The sequence below is a fragment of the Crinia signifera genome, chromosome 6 (genome assembly GCF_055691185.1).
Source record: "Crinia signifera chromosome 6, ASM5569118v1, whole genome shotgun sequence".
NCBI classification, from domain to species: Eukaryota; Metazoa; Chordata; class Amphibia; order Anura; family Myobatrachidae; genus Crinia; species Crinia signifera.
Genome location: NC_139222.1, coordinates 116,528,872 through 116,551,943, shown reverse-complemented (window position 1 = coordinate 116,551,943; position 23,072 = coordinate 116,528,872). Strand labels below are relative to the sequence as shown.

The 23,072-nt window shown below is 43.9% G+C and overlaps 1 protein-coding gene and 1 long non-coding RNA gene across 3 annotated transcripts; one reads left to right on the top strand and one right to left on the bottom strand.

The window, feature by feature from the left end:
* Positions 1 to 9,041: 9,041 nt before the first annotated feature.
* Positions 9,042 to 14,954, bottom strand: LOC146008028 (uncharacterized). 2 transcript variants are annotated; one of them, XM_083146900.1, is made up of 7 exons: positions 14,008 to 14,954; positions 12,946 to 13,097; positions 12,149 to 12,313; positions 11,392 to 12,064; positions 11,049 to 11,315; positions 10,754 to 10,879; positions 9,042 to 10,643 (listed from the first exon to the last, which is right to left on the bottom strand). In XM_083146900.1, exons 2-7 carry the CDS (start codon positions 13,093 to 13,095, stop codon positions 9,970 to 9,972), a joined length of 2,055 nt encoding a protein of 684 aa, XP_083003026.1. In that variant the 5' UTR covers positions 13,096 to 13,097; positions 14,008 to 14,954; the 3' UTR covers positions 9,042 to 9,969. The 2 variants fall into 2 exon arrangements, with proteins under 2 accessions (XP_083003026.1, XP_083003025.1); XM_083146899.1 differs by having other exon boundaries at positions 14,614 to 14,954.
* LOC146008030 (uncharacterized) lies at positions 10,739 to 12,159 on the top strand. The gene is made up of 2 exons (XR_014444447.1): positions 10,739 to 11,324; positions 11,449 to 12,159. It is a non-coding gene; the product is annotated as an uncharacterized LOC146008030 (long non-coding RNA).
* Positions 14,955 to 23,072: the final 8,118 nt, after the last annotated feature.

The window sequence follows — 23,072 nt, the reverse complement described above, 5'->3', positions numbered from 1 at the left end:
GTTGATTTTATACAGTGTGGGGAGCGCAGTAATCTTATAGTCAAGTCTGTGTGTCTAGACCCAGCAAGAAAGTCATAAGACATTAATGCAAATAACACAATACAAATGTACAGTGATAGTGTACCGTAGTGAGGGTCCCAAAAGAAATGTTTGACCCTTATCTCAACCATTAGATAGTTTGTGTACTGTTGGATTACCCACCACCTGGTTGCACAGAGTTTATAAGAAACAGATGACCTGCTCATGCACAATAGTGGGTACAACATGTACATTATAATATTCATAATCAAAACACCATTAATCTGGTTCTGTGTGACATCTACTCAGCAACAAATGCTAATATTCATATGGATGCTCCAGATATCTAGGGACAGTCACATTCTTTACAGAGCAGTCTTAACAATTACTGTACTTTAATGATGAAGTGTAATTGTACAAGTTATCCTAGCTAGTTACCTTTTTAATTATAAAAATGTACAGCCTGAGCTTAGATGAAACAGCCCAGTGGCGGAACCAGCGAGTGGGGGGTACAGATGCATAATTATATCCCCCCTCACCTTCATTATCATCCTTCCACATAACAGTTCTACGGTTATAGCATAGAAGATCGGCGATGTCTAGCTCAACAATGACTTGGTCGACTGCAACTAGTTAGATGCTAAAAAAATAGGCAGCAGTGTCTAGCGCGACAGTAAAAGTTGACACAAGCGACAGGTCGACAGGAACGAGGTCCACGGTGAAAAGGTTTTCATGAGTTTTTCCTGGTTTCATTGGTGTCTGTGTCGACACAGGTTGACATGAATACCGTATAAGTGTACCACGTCCTCTCGCATTCCTCTCTGCAATCTCCATGTGGATTGTAAAGTATGAACAAGTCTATGTTGAGAAAAAAAATCATGAAAAACGTGTGTCTACCTTGTCAGTGTCAACCATGTTCATGTCAACCTTTTGCTTGTGTAGACCTTCTGTCAATGTCAATCTAGTGTATGCCAATTGTTTTTAGGTATCTAACTAGTTGTGGGTGACCATGAGTGGTCCACCAAGTCATTATCGATCTAGACATCATCGATCCGTCTGCGTATACGTAGTTCTACACCCTGCTACACACACACACACATATATTTATCTATATCCTTAATTTCAATATGTCTCATAAAAACAAACATCAGTATAATAATATACCCCCACCGTACAAAATTATACTAATGGCAATCAAGGGGCCCGCAGCCAATCCCTGCATCAGTACTAAAACTATACTAATACTGTTCTAATCAGTACTGAGTCAGACTGACCTTTTACAGTATGTCACGGCTGACCATGGGTCCTAAAGAAGGAAGAGGTAGTCCCGCTGAAGAAGAGTTGGTGCACCATGAACAGTACACTTCCCTCCCATTTCCGCACCTCCTCTGCTCCTCTGCTCCTCTCTACACTAGATATGACATTTTCTGGCCCGGTGACAGGACATGTTCTGACCTCCAAACGTGCTCTCTTTTTCTCCATCTGCTTCCATTGTGCAAGTATTGCACTGCCTCACTTATCTTACCCAGCCTGTCCTCCATTGCAGATTATAACTGAAGGAGCGGAATACCCAGGTGGGTGGTTCGGAGGTCATGCTCCTCAACGTACAATGCTGGCATTTGTGGCAATGACTAGAATGGGCGGAGATTTATTTTTTAACTGAATCTTAAACAAAGTAATACAATGAAACAGCTATGCTGCATTTATCGATGCGGTTTGCTATATCATTTGCAAAACTCATGGGAAGAAAATTAATTAAGACAAGCAACCAATAAGAGGTTATATTTACACATAAAAGTATGCTACAATCATACACAAAGCACCTCAGAGTAGTATCCACCTGCACCATTGTTATAATCTATTGCCACATATGTATTACAAAAGGAAACAATCTGACAAAACTCCTTGAAAATTTGAGAAGGCCACCTATATACGCACATAAAAGGCAAGTTATTTGTAAAAATCCACTGATAAAACTGTTATCCAGTAATGAATGAATATAAGAACTACAACTACAACATTAAGAGCTAATAAGAAAAATTGCAGGTAACCTTGGATACAGTGATGGGACACATGTAAATGTCATTGCTGCTTGGATAATAGGCAGCTGAGGATATGTCCTTCCTTTCATTGAGCACCTTGTACAGTTACTTGACACCTAAATATGCCTCTGGTGCCTTGCTTAGATCAATCCCTCAAGCGCAGGAAGAGTTAATATCCTGAAACATCTGCGGGAGATATTATAGTCATAGGCAGTTATAGGGGGGTATTCAATCGTTATCGAAATGGTTTTTTTCACGTGTTTTTTTTCACTTTTTCACATCGGAGAGTCCTCAGCTATTCAATCTAGTCATTTTTCGAGTATGTGAAATGTTTTTTTTCACGATGCATTTTCGTTTGATTCGGTAGCGATATTTCCACTTTTTCACTTTTTTTTATAGCTTTTTTTCGACTTTTCACTCAGACATATTCAATGATATGATACCGATATGAATGTTTCCGCGTGTATGCTCTTCTTCTCAATTTTCCTTTCACCATGTCACGGGTGATGAATTCATAGATTCAACTCTGTATTTTGTTAAGTAACGGCTCGTTTGCTCTCCAGAATAAAATATATGCAGGATTGTTTGCCCTTATTTTGTTTTTTGCTTATTTGTGTGAAATATTACTTGTTTTCTTACAATTCACTTCCCAGCATGCCTTTCTTTTCTCCCATCATGCACTTCACCACACCTCCTCACTCCTGCGTTTGGGATTTCATGGAGTAGCAGCCTTGTGCAGTCAGCTGTATTTGGAAGCGTTTTTATAGGTCAATTTGCGTTTTTGGATACAAATTCCTTCATTTTTTATCACTGTCTCAAAGAATGGATTATTTTGCTGACTTGTTTGTGATGTTCATGATCGTGTCAACATACCTGATGCGCTGTCGACGTCGTCGTTTGGCAAGTGGCTATCGGTGTCCTGTTCAGGGCCGTGGATATCATCATCGTGGTCAGCATCTTACTCCTTCTGGTGAGTCAGTGCGTGTTTCAATTCCACGTCCACGCCAGTATCGTACTAGGCGTGTACTGGATGGTCTCTCTGAGACGGAAGTGATTGGTACCTTTCGCTTGTCGTCTCAGGATATATATTCGCTGTATGATCTGTTGGAAGCTGACCTTGAGCCCCGGGTACGGTCAAACCATGCAGTCAGCGGTTTCCAGAAACTGCTGGCTGCATTGCAATTTTTTGCGTCTGGCACCTTCCAGCCAACTTTATCCCAGACATGCGGTTTTTCCCAGCCAACGATGTCTCGCTGTTTATCTCAGGTCATTAAAGCTTTCCGTAAATTAACGGCCCAGGTTATAAAATTTCCAGACACTGACAGCGAATGTAATGAGATCAAATTTGGCTTCTTTCAAAAATGGAGATTCCCCAATGTGCTGGGCGCGATTGACTGCACCCATGTGCAACTCACACCTCCCAGGGAATCGGAAGAATGTTATCGGAATCGAAAACACTTCCATTCCCTGAATGTCCAGATGGTGTGTGATTCCACAATGAGGTTATTGGACATCTGTGTGGGTTTTCCTGGGTCGACCCACGACTCCTTCGTTTTAAGCCAGTCATCTATTTTCCGTGATTTTGAGGAAGGAAGAATGCCAGATGGCTGGTTGTTAGGTATGTAATCTATATATATATATATATTTTATAATGCATAAGTTATTAGCAAATATCTTACAACTTTTTATTGATATTTTAGGTGATGCGGGTTATCCGAATAAACCGTGGCTGTTGACCCCATTGCTTAATCCTGTAGGTGATGCTGAAAAAAGGTACCAGGAGTTACACATTGCATCGAGGGGTGTAATTGAAAGGACCTTCGGTGTACTTAAGAGCCGGTTTAGATGTTTAGACATCTCCGGTGGTAGCCTCTTATATTCTCCGGGAAAAGTCTGCGGCATTATTAATGCCTGTTGCATTCTGCATAATATCTGTGTCGCAAGACGTTTGCCGGTGAATATTCGTGCTAGTGTTAACCAGCATGGGGATCTTTCTTCAGTGTTACCTGTGGGCATGGACGAAGGAGCAGAAACCAGAAGAAATCTGATCAATACTTTTTTCGCATGTGAGTATTTCTGTGTTTTTTTTTCGTTTAAACAGATATCTCTATATATCATGATCCGTATCATTAACGATACATATGTATATACACACATGTCTGTATGGTTGACAGACCTTGTAATATTATTGTTTTAACGATTGCTATCGTATTGGGACATGTGTGTATAGCACACATTAGTTCTTTACATGTAAATGCACATGGACTTTACATATATATATTTGGTGTTTGTAATGTGATGCAATGGAACTGATTTTTCCGTGGTATTCAATTTGTACAATATTTAACTACGCATGGCGGTGGATAGAAACCTGTGCCAAGGGTAGTGACCCTCCGTGGCCCAACGAGGCAAGCACAGCGAGCCCTGCAAGGGGACGTTGTTTTGTTTTTAACTAATCAGCATCCCCTTGCGTGGATAGCTGATCATGTCCCCGATCTGGGTGGGTGCCTCTTGACGCTTGTCCCAGGTTTAGATCCAACTGAATGCCTTGTTGGATAGTGGGGATTTGCAAAGCTTACTTCCCATACAACCCTTTGAAAAATCGGGACCATCACATTGCATCGCAGTGCATATAAATTTGTTACATGCGATGTGATGCGATTATGGAGTTGCAACACACCAGATTGTGTGCCATGTTTCTGAACAAGTCCCTGAATATTTTTTAACGATATACTTTATCCCTTTCTAATTACAGAGTTGATCCATGTTGGTTCTTGTTGGCCTAGTTGGTTCTTGTTGGCCTTGTTCGGCTTGAAGTTTTCTGTATCGGCTTGAAGTTTTCTGTATTTTTTGGGAGTTGTTGATTCAAAGTTTATTTTCGAAAGAGTCTGCATCACAAAATTATTGGGGTTCATTTGCAATGGATGTAAGTAGCAAACTGCCAGGTGTAACTCGGTGCCATGTCCGTCTGCAACAGGGCCACTACTTACCAGCAAGCTATGTTCCCATTCATGTTTCCCCCTGCAGGTCCTTATGTCTCCTGCTGCCTCTGCAAACATCCCTTTGCAGTTTGATGTCTGCCTTGACGCCACATCCACTTCATTCCCAAGTGCCAGAGACAGGCCCCACTTCTCAGCTGCTGTTCTGTGAAATTGGTAAGTAGCTCATTCATGTGCCCCCGCAACACTGGTGTTCAACCTGTGGCACTCCTGATGGAGGGCCACAGGTTGAAGACCCATCCCCTAGGTTAAACCCCAAACAAACCAAGGGCGCATGCGCTGTGTGCCAGGTGTACCTCGGTGCCATGTCCGTCTGCAACAGGGCCACTACTGACCAGCACGCTATGTTCCCATTCATGTTTCCCCCTGCAGGTCCTTATGTCTCCTGCTGCCTCTGCAAACATCCCTTTGCAGTTTGATGTCTGCCTTGACGCCACATCCAGATCATTCCCAAGTGCCAGAGACAGGCCCCACTTCTCAGCTGCTGTTCTGTGAAATTGGTAAGTAGCTCATTCATGTGCCCCCGCAACACTGGTGTTCAACCTGTGGCACTCCTGATGGAGGGCCACAGGTTGAAGACCCATCCCCTAGGTTAAACCCCAAACAAACCAAGGGCGCATGCGCTGTGTGCCAGGTGTACCTCGGTGCCATGTCCGTCTGCAACAGGGCCACTACTGACCAGCACGCTATGTTCCCATTCATGTTTCCCCCTGCAGGTCCTTATGTCTCCTGCTGCCTCTGCAAACATCCCTTTGCAGTTTGATGTCTGCCTTGACGCCACATCCACTTCATTCCCAAGTGCCAGAGACAGGCCCCACTTCTCAGCTGCTGTTCTGTGAAATTGGTAAGTAGCTCATTCATGTGCCCCCGCAACACTGGTGTTCAACCTGTGGCCCTCCTCAGGGAGGGCCACAGGTTGAAGACCCATTCCCTAGGTTAAACCCCAAACAAACCAAGGGCGCATGCGCTGTGTGCCAGGTGTACCTCGGTGCCATGTCCGTCTGCAACAGGGCCACTACTGACCAGCACGCTATGTTCCCATTCATCTTTCCCCCTGCAGGTCCTTATGTCTCCTGCTGCCTCTGCAAACATCCCTTTGCAGTTTGATGTCTGCCTTGACGCCACATCCAGATCATTCCCAAGTGCCAGAGACAGGCCCCACTTCTCAGCTGCTGTTCTGTGAAATTGGTAAGTAGCTCATTCATGTGCCCCCGCAACACTGGTGTTCAACCTGTGGCACTCCTGATGGAGGGCCACAGGTTGAAGACCCATCCCCTAGGTTAAACCCCAAACAAACCAAGGGCGCATGCGCTGTGTGCCAGGTGTACCTCGGTGCCATGTCCGTCTGCAACAGGGCCACTACTGACCAGCACGCTATGTTCCCATTCATGTTTTCCCCTGCAGGTCCTTATGTCTCCTGCTGCCTCTGCAAACATCCCTTTGCAGTTTGATGTCTGCCTTGACGCCACATCCACTTCATTCCCAAGTGCCAGAGACAGGCCCCACTTCTCAGCTGCTGTTCTGTGAAATTGGTAAGTAGCTCATTCATGTGCCCCCGCAACACTGGTGTTCAACCTGTGGCCCTCCTCAGGGAGGGCCACAGGTTGAAGACCCATTCCCTAGGTTAAACCCCAAACAAACCAAGGGCGCATGCGCTGTGTGCCAGGTGTACCTCGGTGCCATGTCCGTCTGCAACAGGGCCACTACTGACCAGCACGCTATGTTCCCATTCATCTTTCCCCCTGCAGGTCCTTATGTCTCCTGCTGCCTCTGCAAACATCCCTTTGCAGTTTGATGTCTGCCTTGACGCCACATCCAGATCATTCCCAAGTGCCAGAGACAGGCCCCACTTCTCAGCTGCTGTTCTGTGAAATTGGTAAGTAGCTCATTCATGTGCCCCCGCAACACTGGTGTTCAACCTGTGGCACTCCTGATGGAGGGCCACAGGTTGAAGACCCATCCCCTAGGTTAAACCCCAAACAAACCAAGGGCGCATGCGCTGTGTGCCAGGTGTACCTCGGTGCCATGTCCGTCTGCAACAGGGCCACTACTGACCAGCACGCTATGTTCCCATTCATGTTTCCCCCTGCAGGTCCTTATGTCTCCTGCTGCCTCTGCAAACATCCCTTTGCAGTTTGATGTCTGCCTTGACGCCACATCCAGATCATTCCCAAGTGCCAGAGACAGGCCCCACTTCTCAGCTGCTGTTCTGTGAAATTGGTAAGTAGCTCATTCATGTGCCCCCGCAACACTGGTGTTCAACCTGTGGCACTCCTGATGGAGGGCCACAGGTTGAAGACCCATCCCCTAGGTTAAACCCCAAACAAACCAAGGGCGCATGCGCTGTGTGCCAGGTGTACCTCGGTGCCATGTCCGTCTGCAACAGGGCCACTACTGACCAGCACGCTATGTTCCCATTCATGTTTCCCCCTGCAGGTCCTTATGTCTCCTGCTGCCTCTGCAAACATCCCTTTGCAGTTTGATGTCTGCCTTGACGCCACATCCAGATCATTCCCAAGTGCCAGAGACAGGCCCCACTTCTCAGCTGCTGTTCTGTGAAATTGGTAAGTAGCTCATTCATGTGCCCCCGCAACACTGGTGTTCAACCTGTGGCACTCCTGATGGAGGGCCACAGGTTGAAGACCCATCCCCTAGGTTAAACCCCAAACAAACCAAGGGCGCATGCGCTGTGTGCCAGGTGTACCTCGGTGCCATGTCCGTCTGCAACAGGGCCACTACTGACCAGCACGCTATGTTCCCATTCATGTTTCCCCCTGCAGGTCCTTATGTCTCCTGCTGCCTCTGCAAACATCCCTTTGCAGTTTGATGTCTGCCTTGACGCCACATCCACTTCATTCCCAAGTGCCAGAGACAGGCCCCACTTCTCAGCTGCTGTTCTGTGAAATTGGTAAGTAGCTCATTCATGTGCCCCCGCAACACTGGTGTTCAACCTGTGGCCCTCCTCAGGGAGGGCCACAGGTTGAAGACCCATTCCCTAGGTTAAACCCCAAACAAACCAAGGGCGCATGCGCTGTGTGCCAGGTGTACCTCGGTGCCATGTCCGTCTGCAACAGGGCCACTACTGACCAGCACGCTATGTTCCCATTCATGTTTCCCCCTGCAGGTCCTTATGTCTCCTGCTGCCTCTGCAAACATCCCTTTGCAGTTTGATGTCTGCCTTCACGCCACATCCAGATCATTCCCAAGTGCCAGAGACAGGCCCCACTTCTCAGCTGCTGTTCTGTGAAATTGGTAAGTAGCTCATTCATGTGCCCCCGCAACACTGGTGTTCAACCTGTGGCCCTCCTCAGGGAGGGCCACAGGTTGAAGACCCATTCCCTAGGTTAAACCCCAAACAAACCAAGGGCGCATGCGCTGTGTGCCAGGTGTACCTCGGTGCCATGTCCGTCTGCAACAGGGCCACTACTGACCAGCACGCTATGTTCCCATTCATGTTTCCCCCTGCAGGTCCTTATGTCTCCTGCTGCCTCTGCAAACATCCCTTTGCAGTTTGATGTCTGCCTTCACGCCACATCCAGATCATTCCCAAGTGCCAGAGACAGGCCCCACTTCTCAGCTGCTGTTCTGTGAAATTGGTAAGTAGCTCATTCATGTGCCCCCGCAACACTGGTGTTCAACCTGTGGCACTCCTGATGGAGGGCCACAGGTTGAAGACCCATTCCCTAGGTTAAACCCCAAACATACCAAGGGCGCATGCGCTGTGGGCCAGGTGTAACTCAGTTCCATGTCTGTTCATAACAGGGCCAATACTAACCATTAATTTTTCCCCTTGCAGGTCCATATGTCTACTGCTGGCCACACAGAGAACACTGTGCTTGATGACCGGTTGAACCGATGGCAAAATCTTTGCATTACACCACTTGCATCGTGTGTCATAAAATTGTATTGTTATACTATAATAGTTCAATGTAAATAATTGTATACGAAAAATGATTCTTGAAATGTTGTTTGGTTCAATAAAATTTTATTGAACAATTTTGGATTTTCGACTGACATGAATCATGACCTTTGATGTTGTTTCATTTATAAATAGTTAGAAAGATATAAAAACGCTCAAAAAATGAGAAAATATTCAAAGTGTTTAGAGAAACAGAGAACCAAGATACGCCACAAGGTAAAGTTTCAGAACTGTCATTTGTTTGTAACAATGACCATTGTCACCACTGACCACGCTGCTCCTTCCAAATGTGCAGTGCGTCACATCTGGGGGGAGAAGGTTGGCCAGTGTTGACAATGGAACATTGAAATCAGCACAAATGATATACGCCACAAGGTAAAGTTTCAGAACTGTCATTTGTTTGTAACAATGACCATTGTCACCACTGACCACGCTGCTCCTTCCAAATGTGCAGTGCGTCACATCTGGGGGGAGAAGGTTGGCCAGTGTTGACAATGGAACATTGAAATCAGCACAAATGATATACGCCACAAGGTAAAGTTTCCGAACTGTCATTTGTTTGTAACAATGACCATTGTCACCACTGACCACGCTGCTCCTTCCAAATGTGCAGTGCGTCACATCTGGGGGGAGAAGGTTGGCCAGTGTTGACAATGGAACATTGAAATCAGCACAAATGATATACGCCACAAGGTAAAGTTTCCGAACTGTCATTTGTTTGTAACAATGACCATTGTCACCACTGACCACGCTGCTCCTTCCAAATGTGCAGTGCGTCACATCTGGGGGGAGAAGGTTGGCCAGTGTTGACAATGGTTCCTATGTTGCTGCATTGAAAAAAAAAAACTTATAGATAATAAACAATAAAAACTTAAATAAGTGCAATTTCACAATAAAAATACCTATTCCTTCCTAAAGAGACCAGAGTCAAATCTGGATGGAGATGGATGTTACAAGTTATTACTGTGAAAACATTGTAATTTTAAACTTTTTATAACTCCTGTGAAATCTGAGTTTCATCGTCATCGTGTGTAGGTGCTGATAATGACAGATCGTTAGCTAACGATTCAGGTTGCACACAAGATGTTGTCGCATGATCTGGCTCTCTAACATTTGGAAACATGCCTGAATATCCTGTGTACATTTGGGAATAGGAATAGGTATTTTGTGTGGGAAATACACCCCCTTTCCTCTCGTTTACTGATGCTTTTCTTTGTTTTTCACTTATGTTTTTTTTGTGCGACTTTGCAATCATGTCCTCTGCAATTAACTTCAGAGAAGTAGCAATCAACCCTGTACTGGCAGAAGTTTGTCGATGGCACTCTAACATGATATTAAAGGTATTTGCTGATTGTGCATTAGCATCTGAAATTTTCATTAAACTGTGTGCGTGGCTAGTTGTATTGTCAACCAATTTGTTGATTGACACAGCTATAATATTCAGTATATCCTGAGTAGTTTTGTATTGGCTCTGGCGGTTTACATCAATCTGTTTTACTATGTCTATAAAACCTTTAAAAGTGTTTTCTAAGCTATCTAGTCTTTTGTTTAAAACTTTTTCAAAGTCAACATGTCTCCGCTGCATTTGATCTGCCAAAGCTCTGATATGCAGATATTCTGGTTCTTCTGATGTGTCGTTGTTTCCAAGCTGCCTTGCTTGAGATGCTGTAAGGATAGAGAAATTTTGAAGAACATTCAATTACTTGATTTTATTTGTAAATAATGAAGAGTGTAGTAGAAACCCAAAGATATTGCTGAAATATATTATTACTTACGTATAGGTGTTGATTCCGATTGTCGCACCTCCACATCTCCATCCTCAGACAAATTTTCAATTAAATCAGGCCTAAAAAAACGACCAATTCCGGAGGAAAGTCCTCCACTTGTCATAGGCATATCTTCTGTAATTAAAATTCCCATAAAATATATTATAAACAAATAAATCACACTTTTCATGTAAGGAGTGCATAACATTTCCAAAAAAGTATTACTGTTTAATAAAATACATCCCTTGATTATAAACTGGTTTTATGCCGCAATACACAGCTATTTTTAAAAAAAAAAACTAACCTTTTTCTTTTGGATTTACAGTACTCTCGCATTCCATCTGTTGGGAATTTCTCTCCCTTGAGGATCGGTTACCGGAATAATTATCTATGGAACTGCTGTTGAAACCCTCAAACGTTACGTCGGTTACATCAGATGATTCAAGGAAGCATGTGGGTATACTTTGCAATTCAGCCATACCACTGCCATCATTATCTTTCGAACGTTCAAGAACTCGATTGCTGGAATTATTGTGCCTTCTTTCCGCTTGCATTAAATGTTGACGCTCATCTAATGAAGGTAAAAATATTATTAATAACATTTCATTACATTTTGGTACATAGATTTTATGCTATTAAATTATTACCATTTTTACTAGACATATTTTTCTCATTGCTAATTCTGCTGCCTCTTTTCTTTCTAGGATTCTCCTCTTCCTCCTGAATGCCTCCTCGTCTAGAGTCAACACCTCCTTTCACTCCATAAATCATTATTGGGTTTAATCGTTTCTTGATTATTTCCTCCCAGGAAAGCCACTTTATTTTCATCTCCGGTCCGCCACCTGTACCTATCTCATGTCTTCTTTGCATACCCATTTTTTTTTTAGTTTGCCTGCGGCAGTCACTATACCTTTTGATACAATGTTTGGAATCTCTTTGAACACCTGATATAGAGGTGACTTTTTCGGCAATATTATTCCACATCTTTCTTTTCAATTTTGGAGCTGTAGTTGGTGCCCTTGGACCAAACAACATATCATAATATCTATCAACTGCCTCCACCAGAGCATAATTCTCGGACTCATTGAACCGTACGCCACGTTGAGCCTTTTTCAGATTTTCACCACCGGATCCTTCACCAGAAGAATGATGAGATGCTGAGTCATCAGAAAACCTTGCAACCTCATTTGTATCACTTTGCATGCTTTCTTGACTACGGATATTTGATCGCTGCCTATCATTGGGACGCTTCTTTTCTAGACTGTTTTGTGGCCGGCTGTGATGAACATTTTGTAAATGTTGCCTTTTGCTGTGGAAAATCTGCAAACAGAATGAGAATTTACAATTTAAACATCATTACATTGCAAAATTGAAATCATCTTTGGTTGAAATAAAAATAAATACCTTCGAATGTCCACTTGTGGTGGCTTTTTGTTTATTGCGCGATGCTTCAACTTTCGCCCTCCAGATTCTAAATTCGGCACTTTGCTCCCAATCCTCCTCAAATCTTTCAAAATCTTCCTCCGTTGTAGAAATATCGGAACGATGTGGGCTTCTCAATGTAGGAGACTGTATAAAAAAGATGTAGTGTTATTGTTTTTAAACAAGCACATAATAAAAATTATTTGCCATGTTCAATTTGCCCTTAGTTTACCTATCTCTTTCAGGAATTTTTATTGTATGTCTAAATAAAAGGCATGTGTGCCAATGACATTCATTGATCACCCAGTTTAAGAAACCATAATGGTTATAGACCCAGCACCCACCCATGTTTTACCAAAGCACACCAAGCTGTAACCGCTACGTTTTGCCTTATAGAAGGCTGCTGTGTCTGTTCCAACTTCTCGAATAATGTGTTGTACTTGTGAGAGCCAAATACCATTTCTTCCAATAAATTATGGTTGGATATTAGGACAACATTTTAAGAAATTGGCGTGTTATAAAATCACCATAAACAAATAAATGGATGTTAGTATTGATGTACCAACACATGGTGATTTTTAAAATCGCATTGGGGCGTGGTGTGAGGGTTGTTGGGGTAGGAATATCATATAGGAGGGTTCACTCTGAGGTGGCAACAGTATGAGCCGCACACCCACAGGCCTTGTCCGTGACACTCGATGCAATGCATATTTACTGATCCAGACTATCATTACATATTGGTGATACTATATTCATAAACCCAAAATAATTTTAATTACCCGATGTCTTCCATTGCTTTTCTTTCTAGTTCCAACAAGGCTTGTCGTCTTCAAAGCCATCTCATCCAGTTCTTGATGCTCTGTATTTTTATGCACTGAATCTTCTGAAGAGGAATCCACTGGTGAAAAAAGACTTCTTTCTGTAGACATTCCTAATAAATACAAATGTCATGATTGAGCATGGTCGTTTCAATGTACAACAAAAGATCCCCATGTGCTAAACTTGCACAGTGAATACACCCAGTTGAATAACTTTATAACAGATGCCCATAGGCGGGGTGTGGATCATGTGTGAGAATGAAATTATATATGTACAGTCATAAAGTCGTCCCCACTAGTGCAACTTCCCTGGAAGGTCGACCTGACTTAGGTCTAAAAAGGACAAGGTCTTAATGAGTTATGTTGGAATTTGAATAGAGATCGACAGGTCATAAGATGAGCAGGGAATTTCCAGCACTTATGTGGGCACGACATATAACTGTAGAAATAAGGTCAGTCTGATTGATTACCGCTTCTATTAGAATGACTACTGTTTATGCCAGACTAATATACAGACACACCCGCATAGGCACACACAGCAACTCACACACATATAAAATCCACATATATAGAAACTGCAACATACTTCACATGTACACACATAACAGGACGGACATATGCACATACACCCACAATTCATATATGGCATTAACAGACACAAATCCATGTATACACACAACAACATATGCACATACACCCACATCCATACACACAGCGTTATATGCACAAGAACCACCATCTATACACACTTCCACAAACATCACATGTATACACATGCAGTTGCTACAGATGCACATACACCCACAATTATAAACTGCAACTTTCAGGTACACAGACACATGTATGCACACAGCTACATGTGCCCATACATCCACATATACTGTAGACCAACCTCTCTAAATACAGTGACATAATAGCCCTTACATACACACAAGCAACACATACATAAATAAACAAAGCAGCATCTACATAAACACACAATACACATACAAATCCTCACACACTGCGACTGCCCCCTCACACCTCTAAAAGAGCCATCTAGCTATTTCTTTATTCATAAGATAGTTGGAGGTGGTCAGCTGGATGGGCTTTATGGCTGCGAGGAAGACACAGGGGCTTTCTGCGTGTGACAGGAAGTCACGTCTCCTCCTGTGACTGAGCTCCTCCAGCAATGCTGCTATTCACTGCAGCGCTGCTCCATCACAAAGCATTCTGGCTGGCACGCAGGGGCTGGAGTTTAACAAATGCTGCTGGTCAGGCAGGGTGCACCCTTAAGACGTTCCCCAACAAGAAAGTGCAAAGCTTTGAAAAGTGGCCATGCTGACCCACCCCAACCGTGCACACTTCAAAGCTCATATAACAGTACAATTTGAATTTATCCCCTTAACAACCAAGCACTAAAAAGAACCAATTTGGAAATATGAAAGACATGCCACACACAAGGAGAGTATTGTTTAAAGGACATGCTAAAATCTCACTAACAACGGACAAAACTAAAAAGCCCTAACCTGTGGTTAAATTCAAGGACAACGCTGTCGAGCAGAAGGTTCCATTTTAAAGAAAATAAACAATAGAAACAGCGCAGCAATACTGTACAAAACAACTAATAAAATAAAGGATATTACTCACTCTGTTTGAAGACACGCGGTCCGAACGTGGAAGGGGGCTGCTGTGATCCACTGCACTACGGCCATTAGACACAACACTGTCGGCATCCCAAAATGGTGGATGCGTTGCGCAGCACGTTCTTTTTATACAATACGCGTAAGTTTCGCTTAGCGAAAAAGTCACGCCCATTTTTCGATACATTTCACTTCTTTCACTTCTTGCTGTCTCCGGAAAAAAAACCTTTGAATACCTCGAAAAAAAAAATAGCGAAAAAGGATTCTTGATGCGAAATAAACGAAAACATATGTTAAACGTAAAAAAGTTTTTTTCGGAGCACATTGAATACCCCCCATAGTGTACAATAGATAAAAAAAAAAACTAATTATCTGCTGTTCTTGCCCTATAAACTGTGACATTTTCTTTATTTGAATTTTGAGTATTTTGCATTTTTTTTGGTGCTTCTTTCCTAGCACGGCGCCCACGATTTTCAGTCGTATGGCAATCTTATGCATTGTATCGCATCGCATGCCATATAGCAGCATGCAATGCGATTTAAGTACCCTATATAACTTTTAATTGTATAAGACAATGTTAAATGCACCCCCACGCCACCCCCACTATCAACACCAACCCGAAGCATGGCGATCGCAGCAAGTCCGCGAGGGGCGGCGGTACGCGTCCTCCGACCTTTTCATACCTCCACTATCCACGTCAAGTTGATTTTATATAGTGTGGCGAGTGCAGCGAACCACGGAGCCCGAAGCGTGGCGAGCCCCGCGAGGAAACGCGTATTACTTTACATGTATTCCGCGTCCCCTTGCGGGGCTCGCTACGCTTGCCACACTTCGGGCACGGTGGCTCGCTGCGCTCACCACACTATCTAGAATCAACTCCACGCCGACGTGGATAGTGGGGCTATTAAAGGGTCGGAGGACGTGTACCGCCGCCCCTCGCGGGCTCGCTGCGCTCACCACGCTTCGGGTTGGCATCGATAGTGGAGGTGGCGTTGCCAATGTGGGTGCATTTAACATTGAAAGCACCCATCAGGGTGCCTGTACAATTAAAAATCGAATCGCATTGCATCACATCACATGCCACCATATTGCATGCGATGCGATTGTATAAGACTGGGGTAAGTAACTAAGTAAGTTTTATTTATATAGCGCACTTTCTCCAACAGGACTCAAGGTGCTTTACAGACATTAAAAATAATAAAAATAAAAAATAATGCACATACTGTAATACAAAGGGTTGTCAAAACGGGCAACAATGGCAGTACAGATATAAATCACACATACAGATATGCACTAGATGCATTCTAATGAGGGACATGGACAACATATTTACTGAGCTGTACAGCACCCAGGCAGGGTAGCCAACCCTAGTCCTCGAGAGCTACCAACAGTGCATGTTTTGCAGGTCTCCTCACAGAATCACAAGTGAGCTAATTAGCTCCATCTGTGTATCTTTTAAAATGTGTCATTGATTAATGAGTGCAGCTGTGCAGCAGCTAGGTTGTCTGGAAAATGTGAACTGTTGGTAGCTCTCGAGGGCTAGGGTTGGCTACCACTGGTATAAGATGTACTACGATCAAAAGATTGGGCGCCATGCTAGGAAACAAGTACCGTCACTATATATAGAAATGTTAACAATTTATATTTTTTTTAATTAAGAAAATGCCAAGTGACTGAACAGAAGAGAAATGTAAAACAATTTTTTTTTTTTAAATCAAGAACCTTTTAGTGATTTTTTTGTAAATAAATTTCTTTGGATTTTATAAAGTCAGTTACTGCTCCTCACCGCCCTGCAGCTCCCCATTTTTTTTACATGTGATAAATCGCATGCAAAGTTGTAAATGAGCCTCCCGGGGAGCTGCCGGGCAGCTCGCAGGAAAATTGGGTCTAACAGTCTGCCTAATGTATGAGGGCCTTTACACTTGACAAAGACTTGTCAAACATCATAGGACAATAAGGATTAGAAATTGTACAACAAAGACAAGACAAGTCCCTGCATGACATCAGCGAACCAGCAATATTGCTTGGTCGCTGAAGGATATGGAGTGGGCTAAACCGTTTCAAAATCCCGGTGTGACCCTATATTTTGCAATCTGAAAGCAGTATTAGACTACAATCGTACATCGGAGATCAAATCCCCAGTTGACACTATTTTAGACTTGCCATTGGGAGCAGGTTGGATTGATGATAAAATTTTGATTTCTTGAAGGTTAAACATCATATCTGTCCAAAAATGTAAACCCTACCCAAGATTCATAAAAAAAACTTATTTGATCCTCCATTATCTTGGCCCATTGTTCTATTCTTTAACCACTGGGAAAATGTGTTGATTTATTCATACAACCTTGTGTTTGTATGATGCCAAGTTATTTGAAGGATATTAAAAATCAAACACCATACTTCCCAACATTGCCCTCTCCAGGATGACACATTGCTCTGCCTTTCTTATGAATTAACTAGTTCAACACAGATGAGGGTACTCATACATTAAGAGGAAAGTCCAGGAGCAGAGCATTGTGTCTTTCCTGGAGAGGGTCATGTTGGGAGGTATGAAAACACTGTGCAAGTGTTTTTGTTGTTTTTTTTTTCAGAAAAAAAAATTGTCAAATTAAAGTATTAATTTTACAGTACATATATAAAAATGTTTCTCCTCTACTCACTTTTAAGGGTACGGGAGATAATATTGCGTATCTGTCAGCTTAGCACAACAATTCTATCGTCTAGGCCAGTGGCGTGACTATCATAGTTCATTAAGTAACTTAACAACCCCCCCTCCCTTCCCCCGTGCCTTAGCCCTCCGCTCAGCACTTCCGTAGCAGGGACCCGCTAGCAGGGACAACTATCTGCTGTAGGGGGGCGGACATTTTATGATGGTCATAGCTGCAGAAGCCAGGAGGGGAGCCGGGACCCCAGTGCAGACAAGTAAATCTGCAGGTTCCGGCCGAAGCACAGACGCAGCAGCGGTGTTACAATAGCCCCTCAGACCCCCATCGCCCGCACTTAAACCACGTCTCCCCGCTACCGCGGAGTCTGCAGGGCTATAGTTACACCACTGGTCTAGGCATTCCCAACCACTGTCCTCGAGGCACACCAACAGTGCAGGTTTTAGTGATAACCAGGCTTCAACACAGATGGTTAAATCAAAATAACTCAGGTACTAATTAAGTCACCTGTGCTTAAGCCTGGACGTCCTAAGACCTGCACTGTTAAATGTGCCTTGAAGACCGAGGTTTGGAATGCCTGATCTACTGTGATTAAGAGATTTTAATTGCATACAATAAATCTACTAGTAATATTATCTGTTCATTTATAATACCTCTTTTTATGTTCACTTACACCCGTTACAAATAATGGAGAACCATTACTTCTAAAAATCAATGGTAATTATTAAACAAAATACAGATAAAGTATTAGTAGGAGGTATTTAGTAGAACAGCCTTTCAGGCAACAACTGTCATATACTTCTACCCTCTATCCCAGAGGTTCTTAATCACGACCCTCAAGGTACATTAGTCCAGGTTTTATTATTTATTATTATTATTATTAGGTTTTATAGATAGCCATACTTGATTTAACTATCTGTGCTCCAGCATTGATATCAATAACTCCTGGATGGTTAGTGTGTCTTTAAGATCATGGTTGGGAAACACTGCTCTATTCTCCGGCAGGTTGATTGCAAAAGGGAGCACCCTGCTGTTCATTTACTATATAATAGTAAAATTCTGATTAGTCTATACATGTAGTATAACGAGGGCAATATCATGCTTATTAAGTCAAAGAATAATCTAAGTGCCAAAATGTGAACTTTTGCTCGCAGCCACTATCACTTTCAGTACATTTCATTCTTTCCCACTGCTTTTATATCCTAAATGAGAACAACATCTGCTATACTTTAGTATTCTTGCTATATTTACATTTTTTATTGTAATGTTAATCTCATTTGTTATTTGCAGCACTTGTGTGACTAATTTGTATTCTTTAGAACCTTAATCCGTTGAGTGCCTACATCTCTGTGAGATATGTGCAAAATTCCCGCTAAAAATGCCAGCGTTACTCACATTTGTTATATAAATTAAAATAAAAAATATTGTGTAAAAAAAAAAAGGTTATATTTCTTATATACTGTAGGGTAAACATTATAAAAATGTTTGCTTCGCAATCTTCACACCTATTTTGACAAATTCACTTGGCACACAAACTGTTAATACCCTAACATTCAGTCAATGTTGAGGGTTATTATCAATGAAAGGGGTTAAGAAGATTTTTTGCTTGGGGCAATTTTAAATAAAGAAATGCAGAACACATTGAGCCCGATGCTGTTTATAAAAATATGGGGGACCCCTATTCTTTTTGTCTCCAGTATTTTTGTAAGCAGGAATGGTCAATGAGCCCGGTGCTGGTTGCTGAAATACAGGAGAACCCCAACATTCCCCCCCCCCCCCTGTATTTCTGCAACCAGCACTGTCTCAAAGATCCCGGGGCTAGTTATCCTTTTTGGGGTATATTCAATTCTTTTTTTGAGAGCTGTGACAGCGAGCAGTGCTGACTGTTCGTTATCACACCTCTCACATAGTCAGTATTCAACTGACCCCCTGCACATGCCTTTTCCACCTCACTGGATTTTTACAGCAACGTGGAAATGGTGTGTGTGGCCGCCTGAACAGTGAAGCTTGCGGCTAAATGCAGCGGTCTCCCTGCATTATCCGCGGACCTCGCTGTTTGGGGGAATCCATCTGACAGCAAGGGTTCCCCCAGAACATTGAATATGGTGAGCGGCCGATGGGTTAAACGGCGAGGGTTGATTGTTTTTGGTGATCCCCATAGTTTAACCCCCTCACCGGGCACATATAATACTGCTCTTTGTGGGGGGACCTTACACTGGTTATTTTCTTTATTTTTTAGTACTTTTTACACATAGAAGCATGCACGGAACCGTGCAGGTGTCCTCAAAATACAGATGGAAAATGTGGTATATTTTCATTTGTATTTTGAGCTGACTTCACGGATGAATTCAGCTAGACGAATTATTGTACATTTGCCAATCTGATCTATGGCTATATATGCCTGAATTCTTTCGATGGTGAACTCATTCGCACACCTGAATTCGGCTGAGCTTGTCACAATAAATATGGCAAATCAGAAATATTCCGCTGATAGTAAATTAGCCGATCAGCAGGTCCCGGACATATTGAATGGGTACGAATGTTTGCATTTGTACCCATTCCATCTTAGTAAATGTCCCTCTTTGTCTCCCCCTGCCTCTCTCTCACCCTCTGCCATGTTCCATATTGTGAACTTGAGTTGGGGTGGAGGAGTGGGGCCCAAATTATATTTTTGCACCTAGGCTCACCACCCACAAGTTCCGCCACTGAGCTAGATGTATTATATAACTTGCTATATAATACACAGCTAACACACACACACACTGCCAAGTGTATATCTGTATATGATAGGCACAGATATGCACTACACCCACCAGAAAATTGATACAGTATTTCCAAATATCAATCACCATCAGATGGTGTGGTAGGGGCTATGTCAAACCTGGTACCAGGACAGTGAGGTTTGGGGGAGCAGATGCACTTCTATCTCTCTCTCTCTGCACTGGCTGCAATGTGGAAATGGCACCCAGCAGTTAGAGGGAGGAGGAGAGAAGCACCCCTTGGCAGGAAACCTAGGACAGGAAACGGGTTGGAGTAAAGGCCTTTCTTTCTCTGGGTAACAATTCTATGCACCCCTCCCCCAGTAAAGCTCAGGGTCCTGACACTCAAAATGGACCCTCGCCGGCAGAATTGCTGCTAAATCATTGGCCCTGGAGAGAGGGGTCGCTTACCTGGACCCAGAGACTTGTTGCAGCTCCCCTGTATGTGGCAGTGGTGGCTGGTGACACATACAGGGGAGCCGGCCGGCCACGGTGCGGTCAGTCCGAGATGCCGAGCGGTAGCTGTATAAACTTTCCGCAGGCACATTCTCTGTGTCTGCGAAAGACCCACACAAGGGGCTGGAATATAGCCATTCCTTGTATAAAATTATGCCCTGAGGCACCAAGAAAAACTGCCTTGGGAGCCTGCGGGGATATGGGAGAGGAGGGGCCAGAGTCTGCACTCAAACAAGATAACTCCTTGGTGCCTGTCTCAGGACGCTCCATCTATACCCACTGTCCCAGTGCCCACCATTGGCATGAAAGAAAAATAGCTCAATGTGTACCCAGCTTAAGAAATAAGCTGGGCTCACTGGCATTAGGATATAATACAATACATTGTGGGCCTGATTCAGCAAGGCTCTCTAAGCAGCGGTCGGTCTAAACAAACTTTTATTGCGTCGAAGTCCGCCAAAGACAGGGTGGGTGCTGACGTTACATGACATCAGCTGCTGGCCCAGAGCAGGGAATGCCACGCCTGCATTTCTAGTGGAACGCCCTTTGTTTTTATGGAGATGCCTATAAAATGCTGGATGTTCCCCTGCCGCCCCCTCCCCTCCTTATCTGCAGCGAGTATGTTACTCACTGAAATCGTTTGGTGCGGGGTTTGCACATGTGAAGAAATGTGCATCCACAAACCCTGAACATCGGGGCTGGGGCCGAATTTGGATCTTACCAAGCATTCCTGAATCGGCCCCTGTATGCTCTCTTTTTTTGCATGTGATGCATCAAATGTGATCCCAGCAAGGGATCTAACAGCCTCTGTGACCCCGACACAGATCCAATGTACATGGGAACATGCATCTACGACATCGGAATCCCGACTGCCAGGATCCCGACAGAGGGCGAGTTCAATCAATCCCTTGCTATTTTCCCTCGTGGACCCGCACAAGGGAAAATAGCCCATGGAATTCAGGATTTCGAAGAAACGATTTTCAGAATCCCAACTTGTCGTGAGTCATCCGGCACTTTTAACCGCAATGTGTGCAGCTACATTTTACAGGTTTCCTATCATCTTATATGATATTTATTGGTACAGAAAGACATTATTCACACATATTGAGTTAGACACAGCCATATCTAATTTCCCTGCAGGTGAGAAAAGTGTGCAAGAAATTTCCACAGATGCGATTGTTTTGTAAAGTTGTTTCGCTCACACTGACCCTATTTCTAGCTGCAACGGTAGTGAGATGCACTTTAGAGGAGTGTATTTAATATTTAATTTACATCAAGATTTTGCTGTGTCCTCTCAACACGTCAGCAGTTTCAATTCTCCAGTGTGAATAGCTTGGAAAATATAAACAAATTGCATTGCTATGAAAGAAGGCGTAAATGGACACTCATTATTGATAGAAGTTTTGCAAAAAGAATCTTACAAAACTATACAGCATTGGGTAACAGGAATGTTTGCGTACGCAGGCTGTTATGTTTAGATGTACCCCAACATGCTGATGAACATGAACATGGTGAAATATGTCAAACTTATATATAACATGCACAACGAGTGCGGGGGTCAAGCTTGGCATAGATATGATGAGGCCTTTAGGCTTAGGTCACAGGGGCAGAAGCCCATCAAGTATGGCACTAAAGATATGGAGCTATGGTTTAAGACACGATCGGAAGCACAGGCAGAGAAAAGTTACGCGATGCAGAAGTCAGCAGGGGGGCCTAGCACGCACAAACAGGACAAGCTTAAATGTTACTCCTTTAATGATGCAGGTTGCACCAGGCAAGCTTGTAAGATTAAACACGCCTGTACAGTCTGCAGCGGGAATCACCCGGCAAAAGATTGCTATAAGCAAAAAGGTCAGCAAGGGGACAAGGTACCCAGAGCGACAGTCACTGGCAAGAGCACCTAGCAGTGAGGCTAAGGGGAATCGGGGAGTGGCTATCCAGATATCCCAAACAGACAGACGCCAAGCGGTTGCAGGAAGGTGTCCTGGGGGGTCCCCATAAGGAAGATTGTCTGGCCCAATGCGTGCAACAGGGACAGGCGTTCCATCGGCGCACAGCCAGAGGCAGCGTGCGGAAAGATAGTGAAATTATTGGAATTGGCACCGCTAGAGTTGTGTCACCGGGATAGAAAGGCAAGAGGGCAACGTGCACATAGTAGGGGCAGGAATCAGCCCGAGGTTAGCTTGGAGGGGAGCCAGAGAGTGGGCTGGCAGTGACAGGGCCCATATGTAGGTAAATGCGGCCACCAGTAAGCGGGTCACAGCCAGGGGTGGAAGGATCAGGCACAACAACGAGCTGGCCGGGAAAGTCAAGGGATGTTACAGGGGTGAGGGAGTTCACCTGTTGGATATAGGCCTTGATAGCTTCAGCAAAAACTGTCAGGGTTCCCTGGAGCGAGTTCGTTGGTAGCACAGGGTGGGGGCTTCGGTCCCTGGCTCACCAGGAACCTCGTGTGGCGGGGAGGGAGCGGTGCACAAGGCAGGAAATGTAGGGGAGTTACAGAATGCCTTACATACTCACCAATAGGCGGCTGCACGCCTGGTTCCAGCATTAATATGGCAGGGGCCATACGGGTTGCGTGCCAGGTAGGG

Excerpts from the sequence above, each read along its gene's own strand:
- LOC146008028 (XM_083146900.1), bottom strand. The coding sequence starts at position 13,095 with ATGTCTACAGAAAGAAGTCTTTTTTCACCAGTGGATTCCTCTTCAGAA. Across the intron at positions 11,316-11,391 it reads AAATATGTCTAGTAAAAATG|ATGAGCGTCAACATTTAATG; the intron begins GTAATAATTTAA and ends TACCTTCATTAG. Across the intron at positions 10,644-10,753 it reads ATCGGAATCAACACCTATAC|CATCTCAAGCAAGGCAGCTT; the intron begins GTAAGTAATAAT and ends CTATCCTTACAG.